This window comes from Chaetodon trifascialis, chromosome 6, assembly GCF_039877785.1.
Source record: "Chaetodon trifascialis isolate fChaTrf1 chromosome 6, fChaTrf1.hap1, whole genome shotgun sequence".
NCBI classification, from domain to species: Eukaryota; Metazoa; Chordata; class Actinopteri; order Chaetodontiformes; family Chaetodontidae; genus Chaetodon; species Chaetodon trifascialis.
In genome coordinates, this window is record NC_092061.1 from 18,897,134 (window position 1) to 18,920,410 (window position 23,277).

At 42.5% G+C, this 23,277-nt stretch overlaps 4 protein-coding genes across 10 annotated transcripts in view; 3 read left to right on the forward strand and 1 right to left on the reverse strand.

Annotated features, from left to right (window-relative positions):
* Positions 1–117: 117 nt before the first annotated feature.
* On the forward strand, positions 118–2,932 carry LOC139333039 (retinol dehydrogenase 14). The gene is made up of 4 exons (XM_070965282.1): positions 118–544; positions 802–1,044; positions 1,574–1,876; positions 2,377–2,932. Exons 1-4 carry the CDS (start codon positions 385–387, stop codon positions 2,634–2,636), a joined length of 966 nt encoding a protein of 321 aa, XP_070821383.1. The 5' UTR covers positions 118–384; the 3' UTR covers positions 2,637–2,932.
* Positions 2,933–3,027: 95 nt separating this feature from the next.
* On the forward strand, positions 3,028–5,877 carry LOC139333036 (zinc-binding protein A33-like). The gene has a single exon (XM_070965278.1). It carries the CDS (start codon positions 3,217–3,219, stop codon positions 4,639–4,641), a length of 1,425 nt encoding a protein of 474 aa, XP_070821379.1. The 5' UTR covers positions 3,028–3,216; the 3' UTR covers positions 4,642–5,877.
* Positions 5,878–8,994: 3,117 nt separating this feature from the next.
* LOC139332707 (zinc-binding protein A33-like) lies at positions 8,995–15,216 on the forward strand. Its single transcript, XM_070964788.1, has one exon. The coding sequence runs from the start codon at positions 9,202–9,204 to the stop codon at positions 10,627–10,629; it is 1,428 nt and encodes a 475-aa protein (XP_070820889.1). The 5' UTR covers positions 8,995–9,201; the 3' UTR covers positions 10,630–15,216.
* Positions 11,837–23,277, reverse strand: part of camk2b1 (calcium/calmodulin-dependent protein kinase (CaM kinase) II beta 1) — a 67,794-nt gene continuing 56,353 nt past the window's right edge. For 6 of the 7 annotated variants that reach the window (XM_070964780.1, XM_070964786.1, XM_070964783.1 and 3 more), the window contains 4 exons: positions 18,928–19,003; positions 18,739–18,833; positions 18,103–18,336; positions 11,837–16,055 (listed from right to left, as the gene is read on the reverse strand). In XM_070964780.1, coding sequence (XP_070820881.1) covers positions 18,104–18,336; positions 18,739–18,833; positions 18,928–19,003 — 404 coding nt within the window. In that variant the 3' untranslated portion in view covers positions 11,837–16,055; position 18,103. Of the gene's footprint in view, positions 16,056–18,102; positions 18,337–18,738; positions 18,834–18,927; positions 19,004–19,706; positions 19,878–20,431; positions 20,576–21,280; positions 21,371–23,277 lie in introns of all 7 variants that reach the window. The other variant, XM_070964787.1, reaches the window with a different exon arrangement.

A 23,277-nucleotide genomic window follows, 5' to 3' on the forward strand; every position in this document is an offset into this window, starting at 1 on the left:
TTAAAATTACGTTTTTTTGGTAATTTTAAGCAGAATTTTAAACTAACCGTTAACGCCTTAAGTTATTCATGTTGGTTACAAGCTGTCGCGAGACCTTGCGCTATCTGAGCATTTGGCGCATGTGCAGTGCGCATCATGAAGCTAACGTCTGCCTGTTAAGTGTCTCACAATGAACTGGAGGAGGTCGTCAAAATAAATAAAACAGCTGTCTTCTGTTGTGTTTAATTTTCCCTGGATCATCTCCACCACGTTAACCGCGACAGGACCTAAAATGGAAGAACAGTAGGGGGGGAAATGACGTCTTTCTTAGTCAACTAGCAAGCTAACAGGCTAGCTAACGTTAGCTCCAGGTTTACACAGACAGCAGCTCAGCAGCTGCTTGTGATGAAAGGTATCATCTCTCGAAGCAGCAATCATAGAGAAATGTATTTACTCTACACTGTCATCGCGTCTTTAGTTTATTTTTTCATTTTGAAATGGATGAAAAAGAGGAGGTATTGCACGGATCTGAAAAGACTTGATGGCAAAACAGTTCTTATTACAGGTAAATAAGCATGATTATCGCAGCATACATCTCTTTGTAACCTCGTTTTTTTGGTGACCATATGAAGATCAGTGTGTTTAAACTGTTAGAATGACTTATATGACAGTTGTATGACATACAAACTAATCATCATTGCCTGTTGCCTTATATTACAATGAAATTTAGATAGCTGCAGGCAGCATCACTGCTGTCCTCTTGAAGTCATGAGCACAGGTGAGGTTCATTTACATATCTTGATTTGTTTGTTTCCTTTGCAGGTGGGAATTCTGGCATTGGGAAGGACACAGCTGTTGCCTTGGCAATGAGAGGTGCCCGTGTCATCATTGCTTGCAGAGATGTGGACAAGGCTGAGAAGGCGGTGAGGGAGATCAAGTTCAAGAGTCACAGCCTGAACGTCCTTCACATGGAGCTGGATCTGGCCAACCTGCGCTCTGTAAGGGAATTCAGTAAGAGCTTCCTCCAGAGGGAGAAGAGGCTGGATATCCTGATCAATAATGCAGGTGAGCGTGTCAACCACACCGAGGCCTCCTGATGCACGAGAACACTGTCGCCAACGAGAGAAATAAAGAAGAGGAAGTTGATTTCTTCCAATAACCTAGAAGTTTGATTGGCCAGACGTTAGACCTGACCAGCTAACGTTGCATTACAATTTGTTGAGTTTTGCCTTATCTGAACCAAGGGTCTAAGCTTAGGGTGTGCTGTCTGCTGTGCAGATTGTGGCATATTTTTATTTGGTCTTTGTGAATAAAAAATTGACCTGACTTCTGTCATCTCTAGCAACAACAGAGGTGAGCCACACTGTTGCTCTGGGTGATGTTTTATTAGCGCAGCCTCTGTAGTTTGTTTTGAGTCAATCCAACTTACTGTGCACTGACAGTCTGAAGCAGTGAAGTGTCAGTATCAGGCCTGATCAACTTTAATGGAAGCCCAAATCATTGTTGCAATGTCAGCGTATGACCAGCAGATGTTTCTACTTTCTCCACCTCATTGTTTTGACCTTTTTCTTCACCCTCTGTTGCGCTTCTGCAGGCATGCCCAGCGTCCTCGACTGGACGGACGACGGCTTCAGCATGTGTTTTGGCGTCAACCACTTGGGTCACTTCCTCCTAACCAATCTACTTCTCCCTCGCCTGAAGGAGTGTGCCCCTAGCCGGGTCGTCACCCTCTCGTGCTCCACCTACAAATACCAGAAACTGGACTTCCAGGACCTCAACTACAATCTGCTACCCTTCTTCACCTACTGCCGCAGCAAGCTGGCCAACATCTACTTCAGTCAGGAACTGGCCCGCATCACTGAAGGGAAAGGAGTGACCTCCCATGTTGTGCACCCTGGTGAGTGTTTCTTTTAACAAAAGCGTGAAAACAATAGACACTTTTCAACAGTCAGAGATTTTTCTCTATAATTAACACTGAGGTTGTTATTTTTATATGTATAGTTGTATGAGGCCATTGTGGTTAATGTTAAAAATTCAGTGGGCGGGGCTTCTTTATGACAATATTATATTTAATTACAAGCCTTTTGCATCAGGACCTTTGAAACCTTGTTTTCTCAGTATTTAATTCACTGGATTAACCAAAAACAAGCATTCTTATCTGGTGATTTTATATATAGAAGTTAACTAAAGTCAATTGAATTTCCAGAAAAATCTAAACTTTGTAGGATATCACATTATATACTCAAATCAATTGATAAAGTGAATCATGTCAGTAGAAGATTTGAGTCGTATAGCCCAACCCCTGACTGAAATATGTTTTTTCCTGACACTATGTCTATCTATCTGTCGCTCTGTCTGTCTGTCTGTCTGTAACTGTACATCCATGTGTTGCTCCAGGTTTTGTCCAAAGTGGTTGGACGTGCCACTACTCCATCCTGTTTCGGATGCTGATGCAGGTGATCATGTGGATGTTTTTTGTGTCGTGTGAGGTTGGAGCTCAGACTGTCATCTACTGTGCTGTGTCAGATGAAGCTGCCAAACACAGCGGGGGTTACTTTGTCGACTGCCGACCTGCTACTCTGCGTCCTTTCGCGAGAGATGCTGGTGTGGCAAAAAAACTGTGGGAGGCCAGTGAGAGACTGGTGAAACTGGCCTGATGGAAGCTGGAGAAACTGGTTCCTCAGTTTTATAATTTGACAAGAGTTATTTATGAGCGTGTACTCCATGTTTATTCATATTGGAGAGTACAGTGTCATTTAATGAAATTATGATTTCATGTGTAAAACACGGGTTAGCTCATGAATTCACATGGTGTTGATTACTTTCTCAAAAATTTGAATTTAGGTAAGAATATAGGTTTTTCTACAGTCAATCATTTGTTTGCAATGTCAGTGTACTGTTCTATGTATTTATTGTTTTTTTTTTTCCGCTTGAAAATAAATTATTTCTATTTTAAGGATTCCAAGGCTCATCATTTGGAAAGTTAACAGATAAGAAGTAAAGAAATGAAATCAAATAGCCCCATCTGCTGGTTAGAAAATATCATGTCAGCTGTTAGTTATTTACTTCAAAGGAAAGAAAGTGAAACTTAAAGCTGATTTCAACGTTTCTGACTGGAGCTGAGACGCCATTACAGGCTGAAAGATATCGACTAGAAAGACACGAAGGATTGTAATCTTTAATTCAGAGGGACACGAATTTGGTGAGTCTTGCTTTTGGAAGACAGTTTGGATACAAATGGCTGAGAAAACTGCTCTTTTCGAAAGTTTCCTGAGTTGCCATGTGTGTTCAGAGACTTTCAGAGATCCTGTGTCTCTGAGCTGCAACCACAGCTTCTGTTCAAGCTGCCTGCAACAATTCTGGGAACAAACTAAAAACAAAAACTGTCCCATTTGTAAAAGAAAATCCTCAAAGGACGATCCAGGAGTGAACTTTTCACTGAAGGACCTGGCTGACTCCTTTGCTGGGAGACAGAAATCTGGATCATCTGAGACAGAAAAAGGACAGGTGGAGGTGAAGGTTGTGTGTAGTAAACATCAGGAAGAGCCTAAATTGTTCTGTGAGGACGAGCAGCGAGCTGTGTGTCCTGTCTGTGAGTTTTCTCTGCACCAGAGTCACAAGGTGGTTCCTGTAGAACAAGCAGTCAGTGAGCTGAAGGAGCAGCTGAAATCTGACTTAGAGTCTCTGCAGGACAAGAGGGACAAATACAAACAAGTGAAGGACACATACAAAGAAGTGATTCAACACTCCAAGAAGCAGCTGTTGTCCACAGAGAAGCAGATCAGAGCAGAGTTCAACAAGCTCCACCAGTTCCTGAAAGAGGAAGAGGAGTCCAGACTGGCAGCTCTGAGGGAGGAAGAGGAGCAGAAGGGGAGGACTGTGAGCAGAGAGATGAAGATGATGGAGCAGCAGATCTCCTCTCTGTCAGACAGTATCTGTGCTGTTGAAGAAGAGCTGCAGAAACACAACGTGCCATTCCTCAGCAGTTATAAAGCCACTCAGAGCAGAGCCAGAGTCCAGTGCTCACTGTCAGATCCACAGCTGCTCTCAGGAGCTCTGATAGATGTGGCCAAACACCTGGGCAACCTGTCCTTCACAGTCTGGAAGAAGATGAAGGACAAGGTCCACTTCAGTCCTGTCATTCTGGACCCAAACACTGGAAGCCCCTGGCTCTGTCTGTCTGATGATCTGACCAGTGTGAGGTATGCAGACACAAAGCAGCTTCCTGACAATCCAGAGAGAAACACTAAATATTCCTCTGTTCTGGGCTCTGAGGGCTTCAGCTCAGGGAAACACAGCTGGGAGGTGGAGGTGGGAGACCATCCTGTCTGGAATGTGGGTTTGGCTAAAGAGTCAGTTGACAGGAAGGGGGAGATATTTCTCTTACCAAAATATGGATTCTGGTGTTTATTGTGTCGCAGTGGAAAATACACTAATGTTCTTGGTGATACTGTTAAAGTGAAGAAGAGTCTCCAGAGGATCAGAGTCCAGCTGGACTATGACAGGGGGGAGGTGTCCTTCTACAACCCTGAAGACATGACTCACATCTACACTCACACAGACACTTTCACTGAGAAACTCTTCCCATATTTCGGTATTGGAAAAGCTGGTGATGCTAAAACTGCTGCTATCAAAATGTGTCACAGTGATGTTTGTGTGTGATGATCAGGGAGGATGGTGAGGTCGAAGAGATTCATTCAGATTTTTATTATGTGCTGGTTTCATGTCAATTACAGACAATAACAGTTAGTTCTTTAAAGGTGAAAATCCTGTCATTTGAAAGCAAATGAAGAAAACGTGGAGATCCAGGTTAAATAGAAAATAACATTTTGTCTCTTTCAGCAAATTTCATGATGGAACACATTCCTTGGTCGGTGTCTGACATCAAATATATTTCCAAAGCACAGAATGACAAACTGAAGCGTGAATTTAGGATTAATTCAGTGTGAAGCGTTCTATTCAAAATGGTGTTTGTGGCGTAAAGATGCTGCAAGAAGTTGGACGAGTAGATTTAATGTGATAATTAAAGTAAGAAAACTTTCATCTACAGATTTATTTGAAGTTTTCAAGGAGCAGCAACAAACACACATTTTAAAAAGGCTTTCATTTGAAATCATGGAAGTACAGAAAGCCTCTTCTTACCTTGTTTATTTTTGTCATTTCACAACTACTTTTAGTCTTTTTATTATCCAAGTTTTAAAGAAAATCAGTAGATTTCTCAAAATGCATTTGTGTTAATACAGATTTTCAGATTGTTTCAGTGTTTTTGTGATCAACATGTTTTACTGTGGAGAATGTTGATGGAATAATTCAGCTGTTCATTTTTTGCCATTTGTGTCAAAGACAATATTCCACATATTATTTCAGTTTTATCCAGATGAACAAACTCAGCCTCCTTCCTTATTTGTGCTTCTTTCGCTGTAAAAAAGTCTGCAGAGATTGTTTGATGGTGTCAGATGCTGTTTGTATTTCTCTACAAAGTGTCCCACAATTGTAAGAAAGTCGGATCGGATCCATCAAACGTTGACTTTCAGATTGTGTGAATTCGGCTGCGACTAAAGACTGTTTCTAATATCAATGTGTTGATTTATTTAGTTGATCAAATATCAGAAAATAATGAAAGATCCCAAATAAAAACAGCAAATGCTCAAATTTCAGCGCATGAGTGTGTGTTGGATGGACGTCAGGACTTACTCTGGATAACTGTGGACTGACTTTATGTTGTGTTGAAAAACTTGTTGGTTTTCTTCCTGGTTTGCAAACGTTCTGCTCAAAACACGACTGAGTTCATGTGAGTCCCGAGTTACTTCTGCCAGTACGGACAATCAAAGCCATGCTGCTTTCTGTGTTTGTAATCATAGAAACTGACTGACTTTTCTATTTAAATGATCATTTTATTGATAACACCTTAACACATTTTCTTGAAGTTATAGAAACACGTGTAGCACGTAAGAGAACAGAGCAATAATGGGAAGAATCCGAGAACTAGAGGATTCATAATATTATTATACAGAAGAAACCCAAAGTGACAAAAAGAGACAAAAGGAAAGTAGAAAGAGCCGAGTGCAGAGAAATGATTGAAAAGGTCGGAAACAGAGGGAATGGGAGAAAGAGTGAAAGACACCCGACAAAGAGAAGCCAGCTCAGTGTTGTCAGTGCAGCTCAGTCACAGGCTGGAGAAAGACGATGGCAGAGCTTCAGAGTGAACACAGCGGCTCCCGTTGACCTCAGTGATGCTTCATGTGACTGAGAGCTCGCGCTGACCTCAGACACCACAGAAGGACACTGACTGTACTTTTCTGTAGGCCTGCTCAGCGAATCATTTTCTGTCACCATTTCAGCTTCGATCGTTCACACAGAATCCTGATTTCAGGCCGATGTTGGTACGTTTAGTTTACTTCAGAATATGAAAAGCCTTTCTGATGCAAGACCAATAAAGGAGACTGATTTTGTTCCCCAGAGGAAAACAACCACGTCTCAACATCTCGATCGTGATGTCCAACTTTGATCCGGACGGTCATTTTGGTCATAATGGTGCAGCCCTGATCAATCATTATACTGGAAGCTTCTTCTTATTCTCCAGAGATAAACTGCTGTTGTCTCTGATTGTCTGACACTAAAGTCAACTTGTTATAACAGAAGCATCAATCTGCCATCCGCCTGTGTGCGTTTGTGCTTTGCTTTGTGAGACTGCGCCCCCTGCTGGAGCTCATTCACTCTTTGAAGGGCCTCCAGTCTGTCAGCTGGACTGAACGCTGCTCCTCAAAGTGACACACAGGCTGAGTGAAGCATCTATCTATCTATCTATCTATCTATCTATCTATCTATCTATCTATCTATCTATCTATCTATCTATCTATCTATCTATCTATCTATCTATCTATCTATCTATCCTGTTCCAGATGCAAGAGATGCTGGTGTGGAAAAAAAAAAAAACAACTGGGAGGCCAGTGAGAGACTGGTGAAACTGGAGAAACTGGAGAAACTGGTTCTTTAGTTTCATATCTTGAGCAGAGTTATTATTGAGCGTGTACTCCATGTTTATTCATATGGTCTTTGAAGAGTACATCGTCATTTAATGAAATTATGATTTCATGTTTTAAACACGGGTTAACTCATAAATTCACATGGTGTTGATTGTTTCCTCAAACATTTACATTTAGGTATTACAGTTTTTCTCAGTCGCTTCGTTACATTTCTCAGATCAGAATTGAAATTCTCAAAACTACTTATTCAATCTTCACATCATTGTATCACTTGTGCACATCAAAAAAGCGGTTTGTCATTCCTTTGAACAAGTTCTAAATGCTTTGGTACATCCATGCAAATGATTCTGTACAGTTCTCTGCTCTTTCCTACATTATCAATTGCTCATGTCATGTTGATCAAAATCTTTTTTAATGGGTCTCTGTTGAATATTCTCGCCCCCCACAACATTCAGGCCTTAGTTCATCGCATAAGTCTTTACATGCAAAATGGTTGAACAAGTTGTCAAAACATGTCAAGCATATTTCTATAGTTTTCCATTAGACTTCTTTTCTAAATCTGTCCTGAATTATTAACATGCTCCCAGGTGAATCTCGACTTTCTCTAATGAAGGGAAATTTGTGGAACGTCAGGATGTATATGAAGACTGCACTGTAATTCCTGCAGCACTGCAGGTACAGTTTTCCCTCAGGAGATTGTTTTTTTCTTTGTGCTGTGCAGTGCTGTCTTTTCCTTTCTGTATCACATGGCCTGTCAACAAATGACAGTACAAACAGTCAGAGCGTAAATGTGAATCTTGTCCAGTCTCTTGCAATCAATCTGCCACATACACTAAGGTGGAACTCACAATTTACAGTAATTGTCAAAACTTTGGCCATAGTTTCCATCAGAACATCCCTCCAGAGTAACTGTTATATCGAAAACATGACTCAGCAATTTGACTGTCTTATCCGTACACACTGACACAAGGACATGTCCTTCTGATGGCACTCACACGTTCATTGACACAGATATTTACTTTTGAGAGATGAACTAAGGATTTTGAGCAAGTCACTGCCTTTTGCAGGTAAATCATGGTGTTTTGTTATTTGTACGAATTATTTTGAGAAATGCACTTACTGTTTTCCAAATGTGGAGGATGATTCGAGAAATGTATCAAAGCGTCTGAGAAAAACTGTAATGTAGGTTTTTCTACCATCAATCATTTGTTTGCAACGTCAATGAACTGCGTTACGTATTTGTATTTTTTGACTTGAAACTAAATTATTTTTATTTTAAGCATTCCAGGGCTCATCATATCCTCCTGAGACCCAGCCTATTCATTTGTGTCCTCTGTAGTGGACATGTGGTTTTGGTCTATATCTTTTGACTCTTTTGAGCTGCCCTACTAAGTCCTGGTGTGCTCAGTAGAGGACATCCTGGCCTTTCCAATGATATCTCATGTGTTTGGGTGGGATGAGGGGAACTTTGTGTTCATGCTGAGACAAAATGGAGACTGCAGCAAAACGCAAATGCCAAGAAAAGAGAAAAGATGAGTCAAATATTGAGACATTGTTTTTTTTTTTAACAATGGTAATCATATACTCTCTTGTTTATGAACATGTCAAGAATCATAAACTAGAGTTAGAGTTCAGTTTAACTTTTTGTTAGGAAATATAAAATAATAGCAATGTTATGAATCTTTAATAATGTCAGTTTTGTTCAGTAGTTCAACAAAAGATACAGGCCAAAAGTTCTGTTTCATTTGAAAAATGGATTGACATTTTTGTTTTCTTGTCAGTCTATTATGATTTCGTTGTGTTGTGGTAAAATTGTTCTGTCAGTCCACTACACTGGACATGCTGGAAAACTTTTTTTTTTTTTTTTTTTTTTTTTACAAAATTGTAAATTGGAAGTTGGTGTTTAGGCTCCAAAGAGGCAGGAAATCACAAAAAAATTAAAATGAAGGATACTTTTTTTCCTTGGTTCTCAGGTGGATATGGAACGTTACCAGATAGGAAGTAAAGAAATCAAACAACCCCATCTGCTGGTTAGAAAATGTCATGTCAGCTGTCAATGATTTACTTCAAAGGAAAGAAAGTGAAACTTAAAGCTGATTTTGACGTTTCTGACTGGAGCTGAGACGCCATTACAGGCTGAAAGATATCGACTAGAAAGACACGAAGGATTGTAATCTTTAATTCAGAGGGACACGAATTTGGTGAGTCTTGCTTTTGAAAGACAGTTTGGATACAAATGGCTGAGAAAACTGCTCTTCTGGAAAGTTTCCTGAGTTGCCATGTGTGTTCAGAGACTTTCAGAGATCCTGTGTCTCTGAGCTGCAACCACAGCTTCTGTTCAAGCTGCCTGCAACAATTCTGGGAACAAGCTAAAAACAAAAACTGTCCCATTTGTAAAAGAAAGTCTTCGAAGGACTATCCACCAGTGAACCTTTCACTAAAAGGAGTGGCTGACATCTTTGCTGGGAGACAGAAACCTGAATCATCAGAGACAGAAAAAGGACAGGTGAAGGTGGAGGTGGTGTGTAGGAAACATCAAGAAGAGCCTAAATTGTTCTGTGAGGACGAGCAGCGAGCTGTGTGTCCTGTCTGTGAGTTTTCTCTGCACCAGAGTCACAAGGTGGTTCCTGTAGAACAAGCAGTCAGTGAGCTGAAGGAGCAGCTGAAATCTGACTTAGAGTCTCTGCAGGACAAAAGGGACAAATACAAACAAGTGGAGGAAACATACAAAGAAGTGATTCAACACTCCAAGAAGCAGCTGTTGTCTACAGAGAAGCAGATCAGAGCAGAGTTCAACAAGCTCCACCAGTTCCTGAAAGAGGAAGAGGAGTCCAGACTGGCAGCACTGAGGGAGGAAGAGGAGCAGAAGGGGAGGACTGTGAGCAGAGAGATGAAGATGATGGAGCAGCAGATCTCCTCTCTGTCAGACAGTATCTGTGCTGTTGAAGAAGAGCTGCAGAAACACAACGTGCCATTCCTCAGCAGTTATAAAGCCACTCAGAGCAGAGCCAGAGTCCAGTGCTCACTGTCAGATCCACAGCTGCTCTCAGGAGCTCTGATAGATGTGGCCAAACACCTGGGCAACCTGTCCTTCACAGTCTGGAAGAAGATGAAGGACAAGGTCCACTTCAGTCCTGTCATTCTGGACCCAAACACTGGAAGCCGCTGGCTCTGTCTGTCTGATGATCTGACCAGTGTGAAACATGGAGACACATGGCAGCAGCTTCCTGACAATCCAGAGAGACACACTAAATACACCACTGTTCTGGGCTCTGAGGGCTTCAGCTCAGGGAAACACAGCTGGGAGGTGGAGGTGGGAGACCATCCTGACTGGAATGTGGGTTTGGCTAAAGAGTCAGCGGACAGGAAGGGGAAGAGATTTGCCTCACCAAAATATGGAATCTGGTGTTTATTGTGTCGCAGTGGAAAATACACTAATGTTCTTGGTAAGACTGTCACAGTGAAGAAGAGTCTCCAGAGGATCAGAGTCCAGCTGGACTATGACAGGGGGGAGGTGTCCTTCTACAACCCTGAAGACATGGCTCACATCTACACTTACAAAGACACTTTCACTGAGAAACTCCTCCCATATTTCGGTATTGGAAAAGCTGGTGATGCTAAAACTGCTGCTATCAAAATGTGTCACAGTGATGTTTGTGTGTGATGATCAGGGAGGATGGTGAGGTCGAAGAGATTCATTCAGATTTTTATAATGTGCTGGTTTCATGTCAATTACAGACAATAACAGTTAGTTCTTTAAAGGTGAAAATCCTGTCATTTGAAAGCAAATGAAGAAAACGTGGAGATCCAGGTTAAATAGAAAATAACATTTTGTCTCTTTCAGCAAATTTCATGATGGAACACATTCCTTGGTCGGTGTCTGACATCAAATATATTTCCAAAGCACAGAATGACAAACTGAAGCGTGAATTTAGGATTAATTCAGTGTGAAGCGTTCTATTCAAAATGGTGTTTGTGGCGTAAAGATGCTGCAAGAAGTTGGACGAGTAGATTTAATGTGATAATTAAAGTAAGAAAACTTTCATCTACAGATTTATTTGAAGTTTTCAAGGAGCAGCAACAAACACACATTTTAAAAAGGCTTTCATTTGAAATCATGGAAGTACAGAAAGCCTCTTCTTACCTTGTTTATTTTTGTCATTTCACAACTACTTTTAGTCTTTTTATTATCCAAGTTTTAAAGAAAATCAGTAGATTTCTCAAAATGCATTTGTGTTAATACAGATTTTCAGATTGTTTCAGTGTTTTTGTGATCAACATGTTTTACTGTGGAGAATGTTGATGGAATAATTCAGCTGTTCATTTTTTGCCATTTGTGTCAAAGACAATATTCCACATATTATTTCAGTTTTATCCAGATGAACAAACTCAGCCTCCTTCCTTATTTGTGCTTCTTTCGCTGTAAAAAAGTCTGCAGAGATTGTTTGATGGTGTCAGATGCTGTTTGTATTTCTCTACAAAGTGTCCCACAATTGTAAGAAAGTCGGATCGGATCCATCAAACGTTGACTTTCAGATTGTGTGAATTCGGCTGCGACTAAAGACTGTTTCTAATATCAATGTGTTGATTTATTTAGTTGATCAAATATCAGAAAATAATGAAAGATCCCAAATAAAAACAGCAAATGCTCAAATTTCAGCGCATGAGTGTGTGTTGGATGGACGTCAGGACTTACTCTGGATAACTGTGGACTGACTTTATGTTGTGTTGAAAAACTTGTTGGTTTTCTTCCTGGTTTGCAAACGTTCTGCTCAAAACACGACTGAGTTCATGTGAGTCCCGAGTTACTTCTGCCAGTACAGACAATCAAAGCCATGCTGCTTTCTGTGTTTGTAATCATAGAAACTGACTGACTTTTCTATTTAAATGATCATTTTATTGATAACACCTTAACACATTTTCTTGAAGTTATAGAAACACGTGTAGCACGTAAGAGAACAGAGCAATAATGGGAAGAATCCGAGAACTAGAGGATTCATAATATTATTATACAGAAGAAACCCAAAGTGACAAAAAGAGACAAAAGGAAAGTAGAAAGAGCCGAGTGCAGAGAAATGATTGAAAAGGTCGGAAACAGAGGGAATGGGAGAAAGAGTGAAAGACACCCGACAAAGAGAAGCCAGCTCAGTGTTGTCAGTGCAGCTCAGTCACAGGCTGGAGAAAGACGATGGCAGAGCTTCAGAGTGAACACAGCGGCTCCCGTTGACCTCAGTGATGCTTCATGTGACTGAGAGCTCGCGCTGACCTCAGACACCACAGAAGGACACTGACTGTACTTTTCTGTAGGCCTGCTCAGCGAATCATTTTCTGTCACCATTTCAGCTTCGATCGTTCACACAGAATCCTGATTTCAGGCCGATGTTGGTACGTTTAGTTTAGTTCACAATATGAAAAGCCTTTCTGATGCAAGACCAATAAAGGAGACTGATTTTGTTCCCCAGAGGAAAACAACCACGTCTCAACATCTCAATCGTGATGTCCAACTTTGATCCGGACGGTCATTTTGGTCATAATGGTGCAGCCCTGATCAATCATTATACTGGAAGCTTCTTCTTATTCTCCAGAGATAAACTGCTGTTGTCTCTGATTGTCTGACACTAAAGTCAACTTGTTATAACAGAAGCATCAATCTGCCATCCGCCTGTGTGCGTTTGTGCTCTGCTTTGTGAGACTGCGCCCCCTGCTGGAGCTCATTCACTCTTTGAAGGGCCTCCGTTGTGCACTGACAACACAGAGCCCCATAGAAAAACATGCGAGATAATCTTCATCATATCAACATCCTCATAGTCATCCTCATAGTGCCACAGTCATTAACATAATCAACTTGATCATCATAATCATCTTCATCATATCGTCTTGAGACAAAAATAGTTATATGCACTTAAAAAGCTGAGAAAATAGATAGAGAAAGGTGGAGTATACCAGCATTCAGTAGAAAACCAGAAAGCAAATAAAAAGGAAAACACCAAAAACCAAGTGTCCCGACTGTCATGCAAAGAAGATGCCAGCTACGCTGCTAGTTAGTTGCAGTTGTGTAATACTGTGAACTCCCTCATCTTAAATATGTGAATCTTATTTTATTGATTTTCAAGGCTAGTAAACACACTAAGAAGAACAGAAGAACAACACCTTTGTACTGCACATGCTGCTATTTCTTCTTTTTTCACAGGCGGGTGGGTGGGAGTCATGTTTGGTCGGCACAGTCACGCATGAACGCTTTCAGGCGACCTTTGACCTTTGAGTACAAAACACAGTCAACTAGGCTTTAACACTGTTACTGGATGATACAACACAACAACTCCGTGGTTCACCTTGAAAAACCTTCTTCTGAAAAAAGCTTCGCCATCCTGAAAAAGGCCACGCAGCCTTTGGAGGGATAGTTCACGCAAAGTACGATCCTGTGTTACGTGAGTTATCGGTGATCGATGTCCCACTCTGGCAAAGTGGTAATGAGCTACATGGAAGAAAAACAATGGACAGCAGAAAACTGCAAGAACAATGTGAAAAATAAACTTCAATTTAAAGTTGCAGCAGAAAAACAGAAAAAGTCAGTCACACCATGTTGGTCATTGCAGAAAAACACATGCAGGATGCAAATTGGGTGTACTATCCCTTTAAAACAGTCACGCTTCACATGGAGCAGTGTCCCTTTGAACAACAACAGACAGTACTTCCACAAGTGCATGAGCTGTACACAACAGGAAAAGAAAAGAAAAAGAAAAGAAAGAAAGAAGCACAATAAAAATATCCACTAAAATAAATAAATAAATATTCAAAATAAATAGAAACCTGAGGACTACTCACCAAACCGACTGCCCGCTCTCTTAATATCTTGGTCTGACCAATAGGGGTGAGACAAATGTGAAGGCAGCCAATGGTGGACGAGCAAAGTACAGAGGAGCTGATCGCAAGTCAAATCCCCACAAAACAGTTTTCAGTGCTGCAAAGTCCATCGGACTAATCCCGCCTCCTCTGGCACGAGCACTTTGTAATGATAAAAAGCTGATTACACGTGACAAACAAGAGATGAAAAAGCAGAAATCAAGAGAAAAAACAAAGTCCTGGGATGAAGGCAGGGGACTGATATGTCCTCCAAAATAAAGCCTTCTCCTTCCATCTCTCACACAACACCTCCCACCCCCTCCAGGTTTGTAAAGAACACACACTGAGAGCGACAGATGTACTGTACATGCTTGCAGACACACACACTCAAATATTGCACCCTGTGGGATTGGACTGCCCTGAAATGAGGAAGCAGACCACAGAACAGCAAAGCCAAACCTCACAACCTGCAGACGTTTCTGAACTCACGGTATGATGGAAAACCCTCGTGGAGGCTTTAAGCTTACAGACCCTTCTTCATGACTGACATGGACTTAATATTAGTTATCACCAACACGCGTCCCTCCACCAGCACCTTTTCAGCACCACGAGCACAAACGAAAAGATGCTGCAACAACAACAACAAATAAGTTTGATGATGCAGAGGTGTGGCGTCAGATGAGCGTGAGGTTTGAGAAGAAGGGCAGCATGTGACCAAAAAACAGTGCTCAGTTTGTCATTTGACAAAATATTGTAATTCTGACAAGATACGCTGATGGAACGTAAAGACACGATTCATTTGTTATGACGACAGACCAGAATATTCCATGGTGACAAGAAGCCTTTCTCATTTTATCACAAGTTGGTGTGTTGACAGAACAAAAAGTAGAAAACAGCATTTTTGATGCTTTGATTTTTATTCCTTAAATGAATCATTGTTTGTTTCTGATACTGGCTGCAGTATCTCCTCTTTAGGCTGGATGTTGTTCTTGTTACAACGTGGAACATGCAAATCATTTCCTTCTGTAACACACCACCTTGTTTTGTGATAATGCGATGAGATGTTGTGTTTATTATTAAGACAAAATCAGTAGGTATGTCGTTTTAACAAAACAGCATGCTGTTTTAATAAAATGTCCTCACTGTGCTGAACTAAACCTCACCAGGGTGCTGGAGTGTTGGCATTCTCTAACATTACAGCGTTAAGCGTGATAGAAAAGTAAATTCACAATAAAACTCCTATAGTGTGCTGTTTGCTTTGTGTGTCTGAAATGTTGAGGTTTTGACGCAGGAAGACACTGAGCCTAGCTAACCCCTCCTCCTGACGTTCACGCCACAACGAGGGAAAAACTCTCTGCATGAACACAAGACACCATCAGACACTTCCTCCCAATAAAAAAAAAAGAAACACACACTCACATAAAGCAAATAGCCCTAAAACAAACAAACAAAAACATATTGACCACGAGTTTGGGCGCAGTATTATAGCAAACGTACAAGAGGCAAATTACAAAAACTGCCAATATCATTTTCCACTTAATAGCCACAATAAAAAACAGCCACTGTTAATATGGAGAAAAAAACATGCTTCCTTAAAAAGATAGAGACAAACAAACAAACAAACAAACAAAAAGATTTCCTTCAACTCTAGAAACCACTGGCATCAATAATTTCAAATGATACAAATTACATATACAATTGCAAATGTGTAATAATAATAGTCATCATAATAATAATATAGTAATGATAATAATAGATTTTACTTAAAACTTTACATACTGTATTTCCAGTGCAGTGTTTATGTCACACAAGTGTAGATTCACAGGGGGACAAGAGGGTCGGTGTCACAAAAATAGCGGGGACGAGGGGAGGAGACCACAGGAAGAAGGAATCACAACGAGTGCTGAAAACAGCCCCACCCCCACCAATCACCCAGTGTGCCGGAGGGAAGAAGAGGAAGCTGGAGGGGGTGAAGGATGTCGAGCTGCTGGACGTTCAGTTGCTGCTGTTTGATGGTAGTCAGAAGATGTTCCAGGGCAGGTGACAGACAGGGCGCTGTAGTCGTAAAAGAAGAGATGCATGCTGGGGGTTGAGGCCGGGCGTCCAGTGAGGGAGGGTCTGCTGTTAAAGGGCGAGAAGCCCTGTCCCCAAACTGACACTGGACTTGCCCTCTCATCCCTTCCTCCTCCTCCTCTTCCTCTCTCTCCAGCAGAGCACTCCTGACAGACAAAGGCGTGGCGTTCAACCCTGAGAAGGAAAACAAAACGCCATCGAATAAATTCAACATGTCACAATGGAAGTGTGACTGAGATCAGTGCAGCCCGCCCTTTGAAATCAAAGGAATGGTTTGACATTTTGGGAGATCATCTGGGCTCATTCGCTTCCTTGCAGAATGTTAGATGGGACAAGTGAGACCACTCTCAATCTCTGCGCAGTAAATATGAAGCTACTGCCAGGAAAGATACCAAAATCGACCGGCCAACACATCTAAAACTTGTCATTTTTACACTTCAGTTTTTCTCCGTTTCTCTTTCCCTTTATGCTAAGCTAAGCTAACAGCAGTCTGGCTCCAGATACAGATAAGAGAGTGGTATCGACCTTCTCATGTAACTGTCTGCAAGAAAGGAGTGTATTTCATGGTGCGGTTATATCCCATCCAAGCAAAACAGGTGGCTGTGAAAGTAGCAGTGTGTTCCAAAGCTTTGACATGATGGCATTATGGTATGTCGTGCAAGATAAACTGATATAAAAAGTCTGATGGAATCATATTCTTTGAGTAGATGAAAACACTTCTGGGATGACTGTACAGCAGCAGGTATAGCTCCGGCAACAGCTTATTGCTGCCATAAAATGTAAAGAAATAAAAATTCACTACACAGTAGGGTTTGGCGGTAATCTGGTAATAAGGTATCCCACGGTATCTAAAAATAGCAACGGTATCAGTTTCATTACCGTCATTAGGGGTCTGTAGGGGTCGAACATAATTGTAGCATCGTCATAACAAAAATGAAGTCAATGTATCTGGTTGAATTTTTACTCGAGAAAAAGGTGACTGTGCAAAAGTACATGCTAAAAAAACAGAACCTGAGCAGTTTTACAGGTGTTTTAACACAGGTATGTCCAGGTGCTCATATGGGCGTGTCTGGGCAGAGTACCGTTATCTCGTCCAAGCACACGGAGAAACTCCTCTGTTGAAAACACTTTTCAGCCTTTTTTCTGCTTGCTATTGTTCTTAGCTCTCATAAAAGGACGAAATGCAAATACAACAGTAAAATAACACTTCAGGCTGCTCAGCAGAGTCCTCTGTGAGCGCTCTGCTCATTCATGAGATGGAGCGGTGAAACTAACTGCGTGGTTACGCCGGTCAATAGCTCAGCGACCCGCCCATATTCACCATAGAAACACCAATGACGATCCAGCAGGAAGTAACCCCAGAGATAGATTATCGTATGAAGAGCGCTCCCTCCATTCGAGAAACCCCTCCTCTTTAAGTAAACAAGCAGGACCTTCGGGATTGATCTCAAACTAATGCAGAGTCATACAGTAGGAGGAGACATTAGCAGCGTTTTTTCGGGCTGGAATATAACTTTTGACCACAAAACAGCAAAGGTAAAACATACTTTATGATTTAGCAAAGTTTTTTTTCCTGCTACTCTTTGGCTGCTAGCTCGCCGAGTTTTCGTCGCACAGTGAGGAGGCAGACATCTTCGTGATCATCAGACTCTCTGCTTTCATACGATACCGGGCTTTTGTGGTTTGCGCGAAGTGGTGAAATCAGCAGACGCGGTACCTTTGATGTGCGCTATTTTCGTGTTTTCCTTACATGCGCATATAATTTCTTGGGTTATGAATTATGTTCTGTTTCGGTGACAATGCTTGGTAGAGGCTTTTAGCTGAGTTTCTCCCCGTCATTCTGGTATGCTACAAGTTAGGACTGGTGCTTCATTGCATGAGCATTGACCGTCTGAACTGCATGCATGTCATGCTGCCCTGCAAAGTGATTTTTAATTAGTCACGCTAATACCGTATACCCCGGGAAAATGTGGGGAAAGTCTGACGGTATCAAAATTTGGATACCGCCCAACTCTACTACACAGTGCATGTGAACTGTACTGTTGCATTGATCTGGTCACAGAAAAGGCTTCATTGCCTAAAATATACAGCCAGGTACAAGAGCTGCAGCTCCTTCCTGAAGCAGCAGGTTGAAAGAAAGCCAAAGAGTACAAAGACGCTCTGAGAGGAACACCTCCTGCTGTCAGTTTTCTGCCAGCTGTCCCAGTGCTGTGGTCCGTACCTCACTGGAGCGGCGCAGCTGGTGCGCCTGAGCAGTGGAAGTGGATGTTCTGCCACTTGCTGTCTCTGCGATGCCAGACGCGAGTTTCCTCTGACTGGCTGGACCGCGGCCGACCCTGGCCGTCAACAAACTGAGTCAGGCGGATGTAAGCGATGCAGGCCGCGTCCTCGCCGATCAGGTGGACGTGGGGGTTCAGGATGGTGGTGTGGATGGGCTTGCTGTTCTTAGCCAACACTGGGAGCGAGAGAACAAAACAGGAGCAATGACAGGAGAAAGAGTAGGTAGGACTACACAACAATCAAGTCCTCTATTGTTATTACTACTATTACTCGTCCAGCTCACATGTAAATGAAGGCATGCACTGCATCAACAAGAAAAATGCTCGTTGCACTTTCACACACTGGCACTGCTGCAAATGTTATTAGACATTAGGAAGTGTTACATTTCCTAATGTCTGACACCTGAGAGAACACCTTGTACGTTTACACCAAAACTAAAGATAAATGACATAAAACAAAAAGAAACAAGGCCAGGACATAAACAGGATTTTAAAAACCCAATTATTTCCAAGCAAGACTCCAGCAGCATGACCTCAGAAGTGGCTTTAAAAAATGATGACAAATAGCAACTAATTACGGTTCTCGAAGTAGAATCTGTGGAAATCCATCCCCTCTACTAGGTTGCCCAGCGCCTCCGGCTCAAATGAAGTCAGTCCAGGGTCGCAGATCTTACTGAAGAGGAAAAAGCAGGACGTGAGGTGAGCATCAACTTTAAACTACGCACCTGAACTCAGGCCAAACACAAAACACACACACACAGACTCACGCGTATGCTTCAAAGTCTCCATTGTTGATTGCCTCTATCAGCTGCTCGGTGATTTTGATAATCTCTTGTTTGCGTGCTGCAGAGAACAGTAGGAGGAGAAGTTAATCAGAGGTAATTAAAACAGCTGGTCAGATGGAGAGCAGTTAGCTTTAAAATCACTTGAATTCATTAATGCAAAAATGCAGATGCTCAAGCAAAGGCCTGTTGTATATGATGAGCTGGAAAAATGTGCTTTACTGTGAGATTTCTTTCATTGTGCTGTATGTGGATTGAGTAGAAACAGCTGAGAAGCCTGAACAGCAAGTGAACCCGCTCTTGAATTAGTGCGGAAGCACATTTCTTACACATCAAACCTCTACACACATACTGTGCACTCGAAACCTTGTTCATCATGTGATCCCAAACACACTGTAGTATGAGCGCACAAGGCGTCTCTTCATATCACCACAAGCAATGTGGTTAAAAACATGGCTACTACTCAAAAGCCACCAAACGAAGCACAAATCCATTTGCAGTCAGCAGCGCCGTCCAACTGAAGAGGAGGTTAATGAGGCTCAGCAGCACAAAGCACACACATCCAGGCAGTTTCACTTCAAACTTAGCTAACAAAAGCACAGTTTAACATTATGTACTTTACTCTCTGTACCCCTGTTTACCAAAAACACAACATACTGACTTTTAAATTGCTCGCGCACAGGACTGCGCAAAAAAAAAAAAAAAAACAGGAGCAAATGTCATCTGATTAAGCCCTGTGATTGGCTACCACACTCAGTACTCACTCTGGGAGGTAGACAAGGAAGGGCTGGAAGGGGAGTGGGGGGGAGGTGGGGAGGTGGTGTGTGCAGGTGGAGGGGTGGGCCTGGCGCTAGGCACCGGTGCAGCGTCACCCTCGGGTGCAGGGGCTGCCGGCACCCTGCGAACACTGCTTACCAGGTCTGTGAGCCGAGACACTGAGTGGCGTCCAGGCAGGATGGATGGGTGGATGGGTGGGTGGGTGGAGGTGGAGGAATGCAAAAGAACACATTAGAAACAGTGCAGAGGGAAAAAAGAGATTGAATGAATGAAAATGAGGAAATCCCTTCAGGAATTTGCAAATTTGTGGTCACAGTAACTGTGGACTGAACTACAGTGTCCTCAATGTTTCTAATATCACACTTTTTCACACAAGATGGTTTCATCAAGTATACATCAACACAGTCAAACTGCCTTTGTATACATACTGCACGGTGCAGCATCAAAAAGAAGCAGTTTTTACTTTTATGGGAGTTTTTTTTTGCCTTTCATTAAATCTGCAGAATTCTATCTTTCATTTATCGTAAGCCTTTCAAATGTCCAAGTCTACTTCAAACATACAAACCAATCCTCCCTTAAGATTGATCTATGCAGAATTTAGAAAATAAGCTGTTTTATTTCTTTCCTCCCCCCAAATGACAGTCCATCTTTTTAAAGTGTCACCTGGTGGCCGCCTACTGTGCACTCCCTGCTCTTGCTCTTCTCTACTTACTCTGCATGGGGACAACAGGGGTGTGTGGAGGGGAGGGGGCAGAGAGGGCAGCGGGGGGCGGGGTGCTGGATCTCCCTTCGCTGTCGGATGTGGGCCCTGAGCCCCTGCGCACTGAGCCCAGCAGGTCAGCAAACTTTGTGGCAGCTGAGTTTAGGAGGGAGGAAGGGAGGAACAGCGCACTTAATGGAAGCACTGTGGCCATTCAGATGAAGAAACTTTGTCTTAGATGCACTAAGACAAGCAGGACACCCAGGCAAACGGGACAAAAGGTGAGGTTTATCAAACGCAAACAGCAAGTGCATCTCATTTAGTTTGAAATAGTGGTACAGGATGTGTCATTAGAGATCTACAAGACAAGACAGTGAAGGGAACATATCGGCCAAAGAGCAAAATACATGCTGAGAAATGTCTGAAAACCAGTGATAAGACACAGATTGTCATGGAGCAGCATCATGTTGCTGTTCTACGTTTGTCCATGAGAGGGAGACAATGAGTTATTCTAAACACACGTGGCGTGGGCGGCGGGGGGAGGATGGGATTGAAGAGGAGTAGAAATACTACAAAGCATCTCACTGTTTTTCAGACGGGCTTGTTTTTTATGTTGTTACTAGATGCTTTAGTCTGTCTGATAGTAAGATGTAGGAATGGTGCTCATTAAGAAGACTCATGGACGAATGAGGCACAGGGTGAGGATTTTAGGGCTTTAGTGGTGCTAAATGGCAGCAGGTGTATGCTTTTAATACATTGAGGGATGCGCACAAGGAAGGATTTAGTCAAGGTGAACTGCTGGTCAGGCATATGAATGTGTGTGTGTTACAGGCTGCATCTGGCAGGCCATGCTTGACTTACAGTACACAGCAGCTGAGGAGCCCTGAGAGCTATCAGGCTGGGAGCTTGTGCTGGACTGCGCCTTAAGCGAGCTGTTGTCTAAGCTCTTCCCTGATAACATGCACACACACAGAAGGAGACCAAACACACACGTACGCAAAGAGAGGTGACAACCAGCGACAAATAGTGCAAGCAAAAAAAAAAAAACACAACAGAAGTGTCACAGTGAGGACTGACGTGAGGGCGAAGAGAGCTGCTGTGGTAGAGGCATATAGACACTGAAGATGATAAACCCAGGCAACCTTTTGCTCTGAGAAATTACTGCTACGTTCACTGACAGTCTTTAATGACTATTACAGCCGCATTTACAACTGTACATGTGTGGGAGTCTTTTCAGTGAGCAGAGGATGGTTGATGACAATGGTGATGGTCATGACCATGAGAGACAGTTGGATGTTACTCATTACCGCACGTCTGTTTAAACAGCTGGCACAGAGGGAAACACAACACATGAACACTCAGTGACACATAGAGGGAAAGAACGTGTCCCTGCTGGGAAAAAATAGATGGCATGAGACTGGTGGGAGAGCAAAGAGAGAAAAAAAACAAGGTGGTTGCTGGCACAATGGCACATTATTAGAGGTATGACTGCACCCTCTCAAATGAGATCAAAAGAAATTCACTGACCAACACAAACAACCCACGTTCGAATCAGTAATCAGTCTATTTTCCTCCCCTCAGCTAAAAGTAGTGACTACAGAAACACAATCAATAGGGAATCCAAAGAAACGAGACGTCACAGCACTGCCCACGCTGTTTGATTGACAGGTGATCCCTTGGAAGTGCATCGGTGCAGAAACATCCCGGCAATTAGCCAGAGATGCCGCAAAAATAAGAACTTCAGGATTAGCCATTTAACAGCAGGTGATCCTATGAATCATAAATGAGGTAAAAACATTTTCACCTACTCAACAACGCTGTCGACTAACGACTCGCAACAACCACTCTGAAAGTATTGCGAGTAACAGAGCAGATATGTGCTCAGACGCTCCGAACGCCAGCACAGGTGTTGGGTTACAAACCAGCTGTCCAGCACTCACTAACCTGACAAGATCCCACAAAGGCCAACATGACACAAACTATTCCGCTCAAACATGACCCCCCTCCCCTCCCTCACTCACCTGGCTCTTGTAGTTTTCTCTGGTGCTCACTGTGCTGTGAGCCGGTTTGTCTCTTAAGAGTCTGAAAAGTGCTATGTGAGACTAATGCTATCTAAGGGTGGCGCTAGCAGAGTGGTGTGTTTTTAATGCCTCTCTGGGCACTCCGTCTACATTTCCTGCCATGAGGGCTAAATTTAGATGCACCCCCCTTTAGCCCCAACCCCCCCTCAAGGTGCCCTTGCCCTCTCCACTCCTGCCAGAGGGGTGGGGTGGTGGGGTTCCAATTTTGGACCTTGGAAATGAAGGAAATGTGCAGGGGGAGGGCACGTTTCACAGTGTGTACGGGGTGTGTACAGTACTGTACAGTAGAGTCTGGGGGAATGAAAGATTTTCAGATGATGTTATGCTCCTATTTTTATCAGGGTCATTTTAGAAACTCGCATTTAAATGACATTTTTAGACATTAGCCACGTTATCTGGAATTACAGATTTTCCCATCTCTAGATAATTTGAAAAAGTGAGTGGAAAAAAAAGAACAATTTTACTTGAATCTCAACTGAGCTTGTACGCAACTTTCAAACAGCATTTAACACTGTTGCAGAGCTGCTTTTACTCTGAGCACATTTTAAAGGAGTTACCCTTTCAACTACTGATAATAGTAGTACTCTTTGCAACAGTGGTTAATTTTTCTTACAGACCTACATGATGGCTCTGCCATGGTTGCTAGGGAATTTGTGACATAGCAGCAAACCCCTATAGAGAGGAGGAGGAGGACAAGGAGGAAGAAGAGGAGGAGGAGATGTGCACTTTGTGTTCTGTATGCCTGGCACCGAAAGGATACATTCATGACCCAACTTA

Coding starts and splice junctions, on each gene's coding strand:
- LOC139332707 (XM_070964788.1), top strand. CDS start 9,202: ATGGCTGAGAAAACTGCTCTTCTGGAAAGTTTCCTGAGTTGCCATGTG.
- LOC139333036 (XM_070965278.1), top strand. CDS start 3,217: ATGGCTGAGAAAACTGCTCTTTTCGAAAGTTTCCTGAGTTGCCATGTG.
- LOC139333039 (XM_070965282.1), top strand. CDS start 385: ATGAAAGGTATCATCTCTCGAAGCAGCAATCATAGAGAAATGTATTTA. Junction 1,045..1,573: donor TATCCTGATCAATAATGCAG/GTGAGCGTGTCA, acceptor GCGCTTCTGCAG/GCATGCCCAGCGTCCTCGAC. Junction 1,877..2,376: donor CTCCCATGTTGTGCACCCTG/GTGAGTGTTTCT, acceptor GTGTTGCTCCAG/GTTTTGTCCAAAGTGGTTGG.